The sequence below is a fragment of the Topomyia yanbarensis genome, chromosome 3 (assembly GCF_030247195.1).
Source record: "Topomyia yanbarensis strain Yona2022 chromosome 3, ASM3024719v1, whole genome shotgun sequence".
In the NCBI taxonomy this organism is placed as follows: domain Eukaryota; kingdom Metazoa; phylum Arthropoda; class Insecta; order Diptera; family Culicidae; genus Topomyia; species Topomyia yanbarensis.
The window spans coordinates 274,974,902-274,989,241 of NC_080672.1; the positions used below are offsets into that span (position 1 = coordinate 274,974,902).

The following is a 14,340-nucleotide window of genomic DNA, read 5'->3' on the forward strand; positions in this document are numbered from 1 at the left end:
ATGCCATGTTACTCAATTTTAAAATCGCTATAAAGTGGCATTTTCAGAATTTTTAAATTCTGCTGGTTTGCTGAGATATAGCGAATATGACAAGCGCCAAGTGGAAAGTGTGCCGAAATGTAATGATGGATTATGCAAGAAGAATATTTTTTTCGCCTAGTTGCCTGTCAACAATAACATTGCTTGATATATATTGTCTCTAAATTGTTAATGAAACCAACTTGTATGTATTACGTTTCCCGAATAAAGAAGGAAAATCGTGAAAACCGCATAGAAAAGTATAATATTGGACATAGTGATCTATAACGTATACTACGAATCATATATGATTCTTTTTTATATGAAATCATCTGTGCACATTTGGGACACGTCATACATATTTTGTCATCAATACACACTTATGACACGTTTGCGAGCGACTTTGGTTTACATTTTAAGCAAAAACATCTAAAAATTTCAAGGTAAACTTCAAACTTTAAAAATTGTTTTTTTTCGGAAAGTGCTAAATGGCGTTTGCCATAAGATAGCACAAAAGCGACGAATTGCAATTACATCGAAAGAAACCACATTGCGCAATTAATTTTAAATTCTAATGAGAAATTACAGAAAATGGCATTTAAAAATACGCTGCTTCCTTCAGCTTAATTTAATATATGACGATCATAGTTTAATCCCAGCACCCGCACAAATAAAAACAGGTCTATTTCATTACTCATAACAATGTAACAACTGAGTCTAGTTCTGAATTTCACACCATCTTCGCCAGACAATCCATTTCGCAACCAATTTAAACCGCTGTCTGATTCATACCTCATCCGTCGCACTTCCTCCAAATTGCTATCACTATCCACCACTGCCGGCATACCGGCTAAATTCTTCACTTTGCGTGCCGCCATATTATTGACCAGGTAATTGTTGTTGTAATCAAACACCTTTGCCGATGATTTTACATTCAGAAATATATCGCTCTTTTGTCTGGTCAGCATCGGCGGCGGTCCATACCGGTAACCAACCGGACCCATCATACTGCTGGGCATCGCTAGACCAGCCGATGCGGGTCTCATCGCAACACTTCCCATTTCCAAATTGCCCGCCATCCAGCGTGATTTGGCCACCTTTTCGGCATAGGTAGGTGGCCATGGTCTCAACCGACGATCCGAGTAGCGCTTCTCAGCCATTCCGTTTATACTGAAACCGCGGTCGAAGCGGGCCGTCGTGAGTACCATTTCGCCCACGTGCGTCCTTACCGTTCCGATTTAGACCTAAAATATCAACATCAACATCAGTTAGCTCTCAAAGAGAGCCAGAGAGAGTCAGACACTATTTTTCTTCTTGCTGCAAGTCGATTCGCTTCGATGAGTTTCTCTAACATAAACCGTTCACCGCAGGTATCACCTCAACTAGCCCGAAATGTCACTATAACACTACCAGATTGGCCACAACAACGAAAGCCTAGTGATAATGGCTCCTTAACGAGTCGGTACGTAGCTCCAATGCGCTCCGCTTTACTGTATTTTATAACAGTGATTAAGCGATAGTCGGCTCGTGTTATTAATTGTATCTGACGGTATTATGCCGCTTACATTTCACTGTACCCCTCGAGACATTCACTGTTGTTCCGAACCTTTGGACCACTCGCTGTTTGTTACCTTTTTCCGCGCCGAGCGGTTAATGATTGTAATCACCAATATAATTCCGGATTCACTGACGGTTCCCAAAGTTGATGAGTTTTCACTAATTTGCACATTGTCATTTCGGAGTCATTATTTGCACGCACCGGCCGTCTTCAACATTGCGCAAGGCGATCTTAGAAAAAAACTTTCCCAAAACAATTCGAGATAGAAAAACGATCGACACTGGCACACTGAAAGAGTCACTGACTAGAGGTGGAGGATAGTGTTTATTTTGGCTACTCCTTCAAAACGAATTCACTTGAATTTTGTTTTCATTTGTGAAGTGTTAAGGAAAAGAAGGATGATGTAAACGTATTGTATCGAGTCGGTGGAAAATCGAAGAAAGTTTTCGTTTCGTTGCATCTTCTGTATTGATCTTTGGTGGAACGATTTAGATAATGCGCCACGAAAGTGTTTTCTTGGTGGGCTCCGACTGTGCGCAAATATGCGTGAGAGTAAACTTATTGACGTAACCGCAGCTAAGACGGCTATTAGGCAACAGTCGGTGGTTAAATTATTCTTTTACCACAATATAATACTGTCTGGGTATATATTTACAGCCTCGGAGAACTACCACTAAACTTGGCAGATATATTGCATTTTAAAATACGTTCACCATGAAGCTTCGATTCGCAGCATCACTAAACACCGAAAAACTGAAGACGCGCCACGTCATGTTGTAAAACTGAAAAGGTGTCCAATAAAATGAATAAAAGTTGAAACTGAGACAGGTCATCTCTCATTGTTTTCTTAATAACGAAACTATTGAAACTATTAAATCTGTGTAAAAATGGAACTTTTTATGTATTGTTCATTAAATGGAATCACGGACTCAACTTTTCACATTTCATGGCACACATCGAGCTACATTATTATTATAAATTATTATATAAAAACACACTCTGTGGTAAACTTAACCCTGCCTTTTGTGCATCACCAAATATCTAATACAAACAGATCATACTCAACCAGATCATCTTATTCCTACCGCCAGCTAGTCCCGGGTTCCTCTATCTATTTTTGACATATCGTCTGACAAAATCGGGTTCCATTTTCAACGCGCGTTGAAGTCTTCTCGCAAAAGCGGCAGCTTCCCTACCAAAATGATTTGTCTGGGCCATAGTGAAAATAAATCAATTCTCTTATTTCACTGAATGCCACCAACAGGTCTGTGCAGAGAATCATATTGATTAAAACGAATCTCCATGCAACCGTTCATGCAATGCTGGTAGAGAATAGATTCGTTCCGGTGTTTGCTACTGACTGGAGTACGCAGAAGTAGATGAAATTAGCCTCCGTTTAATTGTATTTGCTACAGAATGCGGAAAAGTGAAAGCAAGCAAGAGCAGGTGCCATTTTCTTCCAGGTCGCAGTCAAATTTCCTCTAGTTTATTCGGGAAATGGACTAAGTTAATGTTTCGTTAACTCATTTGACAAAATGGATCGATAGCCTATCGTTCAGAACTGCAAGCAATCGAGGGATATCTGTTTGAACCAACGTTCTAAAATTACGCTTACTTCACAGAATCTTAGAAAAGGTGGGTGAAAGTGAATGAAATTCCAAAAACAATAGTTTGCATCGCTTAAATTGTGCCAGAAAAAGCTTCTAATCGTTAGCATACACCTAAACCAAACCGTATTGCATTAATTGCAATTTTTCGAGCAAAGGGCCTTGCTATTTTGTAGTCAGACCCAATTTGAAAAGTTTCAAAGTTTCTGGGACAACATCGCCTCGATTGCTACAGATAGAAATGTATAGGTGGGGCAAATTTTTCAAGCCGTATTTCGGTACTCCATCAATGACGGAGTATTTTATTCAAGTACTATGAATTTTAGGTGTTTAAACTATATTGCGCTAGCATTCATGTGTACATATTCTATGCAAGAGCGATAGTTCGAGTCTGGGTGAAGTATTATCGAAAATTCACCGACATTCCGCTTGACAGTGCTGTTCTATGTTTTGTTCCATATCGGTCCCATAGCAATCTGTTTTTTTTCTTTTAACCGTTATGTGTCCGACGCGGTATCCGGGTACCTCTTCAGGTTTCAATTAATGAAATTCCAATGTTTTATCCATAGCTGGTAATTAAAACCTAATGACATCTTAGAACTGCACTAAGTGTAGCTTTTTGGTTAATAAGATTGTTCATATAGTAAGGAGGGGCTCCTGAATTTGTTTATTACGTAACCGGCCCGCCAACAATGGTACCCGGGTACCCACAAAACTAAAATGCCAATAACTAAAGCAATTTCTAACCGATCTCGATATTTTTGGGTGTTTCATATTCAGAAACTCATCCACTTTTAGACTTGGTAAAAATGAATCCGGATTTCCGGAAGCATGTTCCAGAGCTGGGATACTATTCGTGAATTTCAATGCAATACTGGCAATATGGGTATCAAAACTTTTGGAATAACTTCAGTAGACTGTAGCTCGTGGTTTTGGAACCATTTGGTGATTGCACCCGGAACGGACATTCCGGAGCAGGTTCCCGTGGGACTGTAAGTGGCCATTCCGAGGTCAAATTGCCATATGGTCCAGTAACAATAAATAACAGACTTCCGAGACAATTTGAAGAGATTTGATACTCATATTGCTAGGGCATTATTAAAATTTACAGAGCATAGTACTGGAACATTATTCCGGAAAATCCGGATTACCAGGAACCAGATCCATTCATCCTGTTACTTAGCAGAATCAAAAAGTGAACGAGTTCCTGAATCCAAAACATCTAAAAGTGTCCAAATTGGTTAAAGAAAGCCATAGTTATGAGCATTCCAATTTGTGGGTACCCGGGTACCCACGTCGGCTTGAGGCGTTTTTTGTTAAACTTTTTATTTTTATTTTCTTGCATTTCATGCAAGGCTGCTTGTAAGGGAACTGGGTGTAAGCCTCACGACTTTTCCCGGAAATCAAATCGATAATCAGTTAATAATTACAGGATATTATTAGTACGATTATTTTAAGCATTTCGAGATGCATCGATGCCATATAGGTGCAGCATACGTCAAAACGATAAAATATGCGTTGATGCGCACGTGGATGTTATTTTTAGTTAGTTGATTTTAGGGTTTTAATAGCACAAAACGGCTTGAAATTTGTTTTTGGTTGCACATTCTTATCATCATCTTGATGTGTTTAAGGTTGAGTTTGGAGTAATTCAATATTATGCTGCATTTCACCCTAAGGAGAAAAATTGGGTAAACAACATTTTTTTCACTATGGCGAACCATGACTTTAATTCAATATCGTTAAAAATATTCGTAGTTAGGGAAAAACGTAGAGCTTTGCTAATCATTGCCTAGGGCTGCTAGGGATTGGTCCAAATGAATTTTTATGGCTCCAAAATATAAGTTTCAAACTAACTTTGACCAATAAATTCTTTCACATCTATCCACCTAAAAGGCCGATTTGCTTAGGTAGGTCCGAATAGCCCCGGGCTCCCCAATGGATGTTATGAGTGTTTGTGCAAACTATACATTAACTTAATTGTTTTCTATGAGTATTATAGGATATTATAGGATATAAAAAGCAAATGTTGGCGATACAGAAATACATTCTCTAGGTACCATTTACGGAGATTTACTCCTTGTAAGTGATGGAAAAATCTTATATCACATGGTATGTCTTAATCGCGATTAGGTGTTTATTATCATCGAAAAAATATTTCTCCGAAAATTAAATATACAATTTCATTTGGTACATATATTGGGCGCTTTTATCCTCAGAAAAGAACAGAAATCGTTTCGTTCTGTTGTTTATGACTAAAAAATACCTGCCTTCAATAAAATCTTTTGCACAACTTTTTCATATTTCTTTTCAGGTTTTATCGAGAACAGGTGCGAAACATGTCTTCGAAAACGTTTTCCATGTGCTCGCAGTTACTTTTTTCCCCCGAAAAATATTGGGTTGAACATGGTGAGTACTCTGAGCAGCGAATTAGAATCGTGAGAAGACCATACTAATGATTTTCAAATGATTTATGTTACATATCGCGGTGAAGTTCACAAGTAATCATTAGTATTGAGTAAGCGCACTAGGTTGGTTCTAAAGTAGCACCAGCATTTTATAAAAACCCTATTTCCGCGTTTACAATGCAATCAAGCTTTCGATTAGCATTTTGAATGCTTAATAGCACAGGAAAAATGTAGCATAATTCGCAGCACTATATATGCATATAAAGCTGATATAACGCATGCAAACCTCATGACATTTTAAGCCCGGAAAGCATTATATATGCATTTAGTGCTATTAGAGAGCAAATATAAAGCCAACATATTGCTGATGATTCAAACATATCCAGTGCAGCCTAAGCAGCACTTGCCGTGAATGATGATGCAAAGTTTCTCAGTGTGTACTGTAATAGCACATTCCAGCATTATATCAGCATGAAATCGGCATAAAAGGCTTCACGACTTTTGAAGACTGCACTATATGCGGAACTGAAGAAGATAGTACACTACTTTATAATGCTTATTAGATACTTGGGCTCGTTAGCTACATCCACAATGCCAGCCCAATCCCGAGGCGCTGGTAAGAATTCGCATGCAACAATCTTGGATAATAAAGATGAAAATATTGTGGAATAACAATTTACAATTACCACAAAACAAAGAAAAAACTTTTTTGTACATTCTACAAAAAATACCCGGAACTTTTGTATTCCTTTTCCGATTTCGATGAGCCATCCCTCGTACTTTTCGTAATCGAATGCACTTCAACAGCAACGAGTAAAACTATTTGTAAAAATTGTATGCCATTGAGCAATTTACAGTCAAACAAAAAACCTGCTTCAATCCACCTAGTGGTGCAATTGTGCCTTTCTCATGTGTCTAAATTTCGATTCCATGGCTGGTTATGTTCAATATACTGGTAGAAATGTATATTGTGGAGGAGAGGAGGTTTAGGGAAGGGTGGTGTGTAATGAGGGGAAATCCCCACCGCACACCCCTTACTACGCCTTTGTCAAAATACAGGAAATCTATACAAGTTAAAAAAAAATAAGAATAGGTTGTCGATGTTCAGAGTGATTGCATAACCTTTCTGTATAAGAAAGGCAAAGATGTACCAAAGTCCAAAAAGTAAATTTTCGCTAAAATTTTATTTTTCGAAATTTTACATCAAATCTCGATGTTTCATGCATTTTCAAAACATTTGGCATCGAAAATACAAATCCGATTTTGAAATTTTTCCTTGCTCCCCCTTAGAGCATTTTGCAGTTCTTGCTTACATGGAATCAAGAACCGTCGTAGGCGGCCAATGTGGTCAAAACGACTTTGGTTAGACATTATTGATCTTGACTGGCAAATCAAAGCAATTTTGCACGTATTGTAATAAGTTTTGCATCATTTTGGAGGTACCAGTTTATAAGAGGATTTGCTGTGTGATCGTACTCTTCAACCCGTAACTCCAGAACCGTAAGTCTATCAATAAAAAAATAAATGGTGACCAATGGGAAGCAGGGTCGTCTTAAGACTATGCGGGGCCCCTGGGCACTCTTGAGCTAGGGGGGGGGGGGCTGAAATTGAACCGGTATAAACAGCTGTAGTAATAGGATGATCAAAAGATTCCCAGCTTTATGGTACCGTTTACACTCCATACCACCCTGAGATTCTTTTGCAAATTTAAGCCAAATCAGTCAACTGAGTTGACATTACTTTAAAAATAAAGTGGGGTTAAAATTATGCCGAAAACAAAGACGATTTCAGGTTTCCACAACCAAGTGTCGTTGCCGATGTCCAAATATCGTCATGGACTTATTAGTTACGGTATAGTATTCCCAGACGGTGTAATCTGACCTTCATAGTTGGAAGACGTCGTTTGAGGATGAAGGGTGCCTCTAAAAAGAAGGAGGAATGGTGGGATAGGGTGTGTTGAACGTCCATTATTGGAACGTTATCCAGTGCAGCAAAAATTTCATCATACATACTCCATAATGTGCAACCATAACGAAGCACACTGCGTTTGATAATTTCTGAAATACTTTATGTAGCTCGCACACGTTCAGTTGCATTGATTGGTTTGGTGTTATTGCTGGTATGATAGCTTCTTGATGTCCCTGATGTAATGAAACAAAGCGGAGTCGACATCCGCCTTTGGAAAAAGGCACATTTTGAAAACCGCGTGAATCGTCTTAGGATTCGTTCATTTTGTTCTCATTCCTTTCTATTGAAATGAAAATAACGGTACTTTGAAAAATTGTTTTTTTGCATGCTCGCTATTCGATATAAGAAGTGTTCAATACCTTAGTTGTAACAAAAAGTTTGTTTAAAATTGCTTTCAAAATGACTCACAAGATTACTCGAATCTATCGATATGATCGGTACAATTCGTTTCAATATCAGTAATGTAAAACGGTCGAAATATAAAAGATACCGAGAGCACGTGGCCGCTACGCCTTTTCTCCAAAAACTGATGTTTTGAATTTGGCTAGGAGAACTGCTTGTGGGAGGAACCATACAAGAATATTTATAAAAATATAGTTCTTCAAATATCCTCAAACGCACGCACACTTGCCCTGACTCATTCATTGAAATCTAGGGGAAAGCCAGGGTTGATATGTGTAAACACTTCCAAAAGAGCTTTTTTGTGGTTTTCATGAAGTTTGTCTTCATGATGGTTTAATTTTTTTTTTAGATAAGGTGAATGCATTACAGAATAACATTACTGGTATTGTATCTGTCTAAGACTGACTAGGCAAAATGAAACATGCCAAATCCGACCGAAAAGTGTCGAGTCTTCGTAAGACCTCAAGAAGTCACTTTTGGACATTAACATGTGAATTTGTCCATTTAAAGACTCAACTTGGACGTAGAAATGAATATTTTTCCACATGCGCAGATCGCTTGCCAAACAAAGTTTTCTGGTTCGGTTCAGTGCCTTCCAAATTTTGTATACGCGGTGTACCAAATGTTTGATTGCTATAGTTAAAAATAAATTGAAACTTGATTTGAAATGTTCGATTGACGTTTTAACTGGTTCAATAGTCATACAGTGCCTCGTTTTCTATCGCTCTCATGGCATTTATACAGCTTGATCACATGAGATACGGTGCAATATGCGATTTCAAGCTGCTACAGATTTATAGTTACCCCCACGCTAAAAAGTTACGAACGATTTTTTTTTTAAATTAGTGCATTGAATGGTTTTATATTCATCCAAAGTGCGGGGCCCCCAAAATCCCGGAGCCCCTGGCTCTGGCCCAGTGTACCCATGCGTATCTTTCATTAGCGACTCAATTTGTGCAAACCGGTTCAGCTATCTCTGAGAAAAATAGGTGAGATTGTTTGACACATAGACACATATCTATATACATTCACACGCATACACACATACAGACATTTTCCGATCTCGAAGCAACGGAGTCGAATGGTATAAAAGACTCGACTCAGCGGGCCTCGGTTAAAAAGTCGAAATTCCGACCGAGTGCATAACCTGTTTATATGAGAAAGGCAAAAACGCCCACAATTTACTGAAAATGAGTAATAAAATTACCGACAATTTGATATAAAAATTATCAACATCGGTAAGGTACAACAATAGATATTAGAGATGAAGTGAAGATACATTTTTTTAAAATTGTGAAAAGCTGTTTTTTCGCAATATCGCAAAATCTGTTCCAGGAAAAAAATTTTAGACGACATTTTCGAATTCAGTGAGCCATTTTACTACGGAAATGACAACAAATGTTGAGGTTGCAACAGTTTTTGGAAATTTGTAAAATAAGCTGCGAAATTTATCGAAATAGATCAGGTTCCGTAACGGAATGTATGACTAATGCTTTATTTATTGTATATTTCCCAGCCCCGTGAATACTGTGTGTTGCCTGACGCTGTCACGAAATGCCAGTAGCGCTAGCTACGTTTCAAATGTTAAAGACCTGTTCACATGAACTACACAACACTGTTTAAAAGTGGGATTCAAAATAGTTAGCAATATATTCCCCATAAAATCCGAACGCTTTTATCGCCTGAGTACCAATTAAGTACATCAAAATAAAGTTTGTTTGCTTTCGTCAAGTTTCAGCTAGAGTTAACAATATTGGCTCGTAGCAATGTGAACGTTGCTTAATGCGCATTCGCTGTAATTTTTGGCAAATAGCCAAGCCAGGAAGCCAGCTTATGTTGGCTTCACTCATTTCCCAAAGAAACGTCAAAACATTCGCCCTCTTGATATTTCCATAGAGATTTTATTATGGGCCAAATGACTTTGTTTGGTATTCAAAATAATGAAATAAATAAATTATCTGGTAATTCCCAGAATGATGAGATTAAGCATGATTTATATGTTGTAAAACTTGTTTTTGTTGTGAAATATTCCAGTTCTCGTTTATATTATTTGGTTTTATTTTGGTTTTCGTGCCACGGCGAAAACAGATTTCATCAATGTTGGGCTAGTTCATGACAAACGCTGTTTTGAGATAAACCTGAGTTAGCTGACCTATGAAATCACTACAAAGTAGCGTTTGAAATTAGAGAAATTTTGCTTGGTTACTGAGATATAACAAAGCACACTTTTGACAAGCTTGATTGAACGAGTTGTGCCAAACAAACTACGTATTATAAAGTGAACAAGAAAAAAAATTGGTACATGACTTAATGAAAAATAATCATGTTTTATTTTATATTTTGTTTTTCTATTCTCGTTTATTTTCCGTCGGCATCTCGCATCTGCACACACTGAGTGCCAATCACCGACGTCAGAGAGATGACACCACCATCTGGATCCTAGATATCGAGCCATCAACACAAGGACCGAGATAATTGTATTTACTTTCCTTCTAAAGCAAAACGTGAAAACAGCTTTTTCACCTCAATCTCAAAGATCTCGGCTTGGATTGAACCCAGACCTACTGGTGTGAGCGACGGTCACGCTTACCACTAAACTATCGTCGCCGTCAAATTATTTATAATTATGATTCATATTTCGTAAATAACCTGATTTGTATTAGCTATAAACTATAAAATAGCAAAATAAAATATGCTCATGATATCAGGAGAATAATAACAGTTTTCGGAATTTCTCTTCGCGAGATCATGGTATTTTATTCCTGGGCTAATTCTCGAATGAATGTGATTCATGTTTATGATTTCACGAACTTAATTACGTTTTCCGTAAATGCTTTGTGCGTTATAGTTATATTTTATTCTTGAGCTTACTACCAAATTTGACACCTTGAGTAATGAACCATTTCATGAATCATGAATGGCTTCATGAATAATACGAGTTTCGTGAAATAGATGTTATCAGTGATTGAAAAAATTTCAAATGTTCATAAAATCATAATTCGAAAAGAAATATCATATTGCCAAAAAAATATTTTTATTTTATTTATTTTTCTCTGAAAAGCACATGAAAAAAAAATTGATAGAAATGTTTAAAAAAAATGCCACATTTTGGGTGTTATTTTTCTCGAATGAAGGAGACAAATTGTGACAATTTTATGTTCCAACGTTATTATTTTCTAACCACATATTTCTACTAGAGCATGAAAGAAAAAATGGGGATAATTGCTCAAATGTCCAATTTCACAATTCATTGACGATTCATTGCTATATTCATATTGGGGAAAATGTACTACTTTACAGCAAGTAAACATCATATTTTGATGTCAGCATCAAATCGAAATATTAGTTTTCTGTTTGATGTCATAGGACAATTTTTCTGCTTTCCATTTTGACCTTTTAACAGTTAAAACGACAAAAACTATAACCACCTGAACAATCTGCTACATCACAACATCAAGTTTAGTTCTCCATTTCATATCGGTCTATGCTCGGGATGTGTGACATTTGTTTACATAAAAGCTTCCAATGTAGTCAACCGATATTCGCATCGATCGTAAAAATTGAAGCATCGATTGTCTTCTATAAAATGATTCTAATATTTTAAAGTTTCAAGATATTTAATATCAAATTTTTGAGGGGCCTTGTTACGCAGCATTACCAAATTATTGCGGAACGATTTACGCCGTAGCCAATAGTTTCAAAATTTGAAAAGTGATTGAGCGTCTCTATGACGTAGCTAGCTAGCAAATATGTATAAATCTTTATTTGAAAAATCTTAAACAAACAACAGTATATTTTCACCGATTCCAGTTTTGGTTTGATTCGTAATCAAACAATGATTAAAAGGCCCCAAGCCGAAAGATCGGTGATTTTCCAAATTACTCCATAAAAAAGATCGCTTCGTTTCAGTATGTTTAAACAGAACAGCAAACGTTCACCGCGCAAAAATGGGTTGCTACACACACCGAATCTAACTGTAACATAGACAGTATTTTTTTATATGGCTCATAATTGTTTCACATCCACCACATCCTCATCAGCTCGATCCAGTGCCAGCGTAATAACATCTATGCTTCTTGAATGTCTAATGGTAAAGAATAGCCACAGAGAAAACACACACACAACATTAGCCTGCGAAAAGGCAACGATATGATCGAACGTCGGGCACAGTTATGTTTTCCCATTTTTTTTCGCGCCACTTGTAATGCACTCATGTATTCCCCCTTCGTGTTCCAACTGCAACAGCAGGTTTTTCTATCCGGGATTTCTGATCTCAAATTTTCACAATCTTCTTCCTTTCTTTAGCGTGTTATCGGGTTCGTTGCGCATCATTCATTCCTATTAATCCTATTCTGGAACTCATCAACACTTCATATCATCGAAGCATACATGTTCTACACAAAATAAGTAGAACAGTATCATAACTCCTAGAACCGGAATCGAGTTCGCTACTAACGTGTGAGAGCGCGAAAAACTCTTCTGCTAATTTCCTTTCGTTCCGTTCGCCACGAAAAAATCTCGCGTCCGATTGACCAGAGTGTTCTGCAAGTACTGAATGAACGCTCGCTAGGCTGCGGTGGATGGAGCCTCGTAGCTTGTTTCTTTTTTGCTGGTTCAGCAGCAAAAGCGAAAGAGTAATGGCATTGAGATCAGAAGTGAGAAATGTTTTGTTGGCGTACGCTGAACGCTCCGGAGAGTTCCGCAGTTCTCGGTTACCAGCGTTGGGTGTGCGTTTGGTAATGGTCGTGGTGGCACAGATGAGAGGTACGGAGTCTCGAGAACAGTTGGGCAACAGTCGGGAAGACGGGAAGTTATTTTGCGGTCTAGTGTTCTGAACAGGAATAATATAAACAAATGGTTTAAGTGCGAACGTGCCTTCCGAGTGGCTTAGCTATCTATTTATTTCGCATGAATGAATTCTGGTTTTTTCTCTAATTTGAACTTATTGTTTGTCTACATAAGGGCTGCTCAACCAAACAAAACTTTTTACAGCAAAATCCTGCCCTACCCTTACTTTCTAGCTGCTATCTACTTTATTTTACAACTGCTAGTTTTGATATGTTTTAAGACCCCTATCTAAATTTTTTGAAAATAGTGCACTCTAATACATTGAACTTTCGATTATCATACAATCAGACCTTTGTATTTGCTACTCTTGTACATTAGAGTGACAGGAAAAAAATGACCCCTATCGGCCCACCCCTGATTCGATTCCTAGTCCCACCAGAAATACTTGCTGAAGCGAATCGGACAAGTCACCGGACCAACGTGCCTGAAGTTTGTATGGGATTTTTCTACAATTTACATGGAGAAAACCCACTAACTCGCATTTTTGCCGCTAGGTGGCACTGTATGTATCAAATTATCACTACAAGTGAAAATAAGAAAGATAATTTAATTATCTACAACTTTGGCGAAGACTGCCAGTGAATTCGGATTTGTTACCAGAAGTTATTAAACTTTTAGTGAAGTGATGTCTGAATCAGTTTTGCATGGGGCCTAGCAGTGCATGGTTGTGTATCACTACTCGATTCGCGCGAACTAAACATTTCTGTGAAATAACCGCAAGATTTAGCGAGATATTCAAAAGAATTGTAGTAAATAATACTTCTTTTAACAAAGCCGGATTCACTAGCAGTCTTCGGCAAAGTTGTAGATAATTAAACTATCTTTCTTATTTTCACTTATAGTGATAATACGATACATACAGTGCCACCTAGCGGCAAAGATGCAAGTTAGTGGGTTTTCTCCATGTAAATTGTAGAAAAATCCCATACAAACTTCAGGCACTTTGGTCCGGTAGCTAGACTTATCCGATTTGCTTCAAATTTGGAGCAAGTATTTCTGGGACTAGGAATCGAATCAGGGGTGGGCCGATTGAGTTTTCAAAAATTCATTATTTTTCTGGGCAGTCTATTGTACATATGAGCAAACAAATACTTTAAAGCAAAAATAATTTCTTTAGTACATTCAGCTTTAACAATTATGTGTCCCACAGGTTAGCCGGGTACCTTTTCAGATTTCAACCGATAAAATTCGTGTACTTCGCCAAACTGGAAATTTATTTTTGGTGACATCGCAGAACATCATCAAGTATAACTTTTGTATAAAATTGATGATGCAAGAAACGTGCTCTGAGCAAGGGCTCATAACTATGGCATTTTTAACCGATTCAGACATTTTAGGATGTTTTGGATTCAGGAACTTATCTACTTATAGATTATAGGATTTCGGAACCGCAAGAATTTTCCAGTATTGGGATATAATTTGTGAACTCGAACGGAATACTGGGCAATATGGGTATCAAAACTCATGAAATTGCCTTACACAACTAATGGACCATTTGGTGATTTGTTCCAGAAACGAACACTCCGTAGCA

The 14,340-nt window shown here is 37.6% G+C and overlaps 2 protein-coding genes across 4 annotated transcripts in view; one reads left to right on the forward strand and one right to left on the reverse strand.

Annotated features, from left to right (window-relative positions):
* LOC131690262 (uncharacterized) overlaps nucleotides 1-14,340 on the forward strand; it is a 148,140-nt gene that overhangs the window by 78,367 nt on the left and 55,433 nt on the right. Inside the window, exon 4 of the mRNA XM_058975893.1 lies at nucleotides 5,498-5,592. Coding sequence (XP_058831876.1) covers nucleotides 5,498-5,592 — 95 coding nt within the window. The remainder of the gene's footprint in view (nucleotides 1-5,497; nucleotides 5,593-14,340) is intronic.
* The window catches only part of LOC131690261 (WD repeat-containing protein 47), a 253,294-nt gene that overhangs the window by 53,491 nt on the left and 185,463 nt on the right, over nucleotides 1-14,340 (reverse strand). The window lies entirely within an intron of this gene.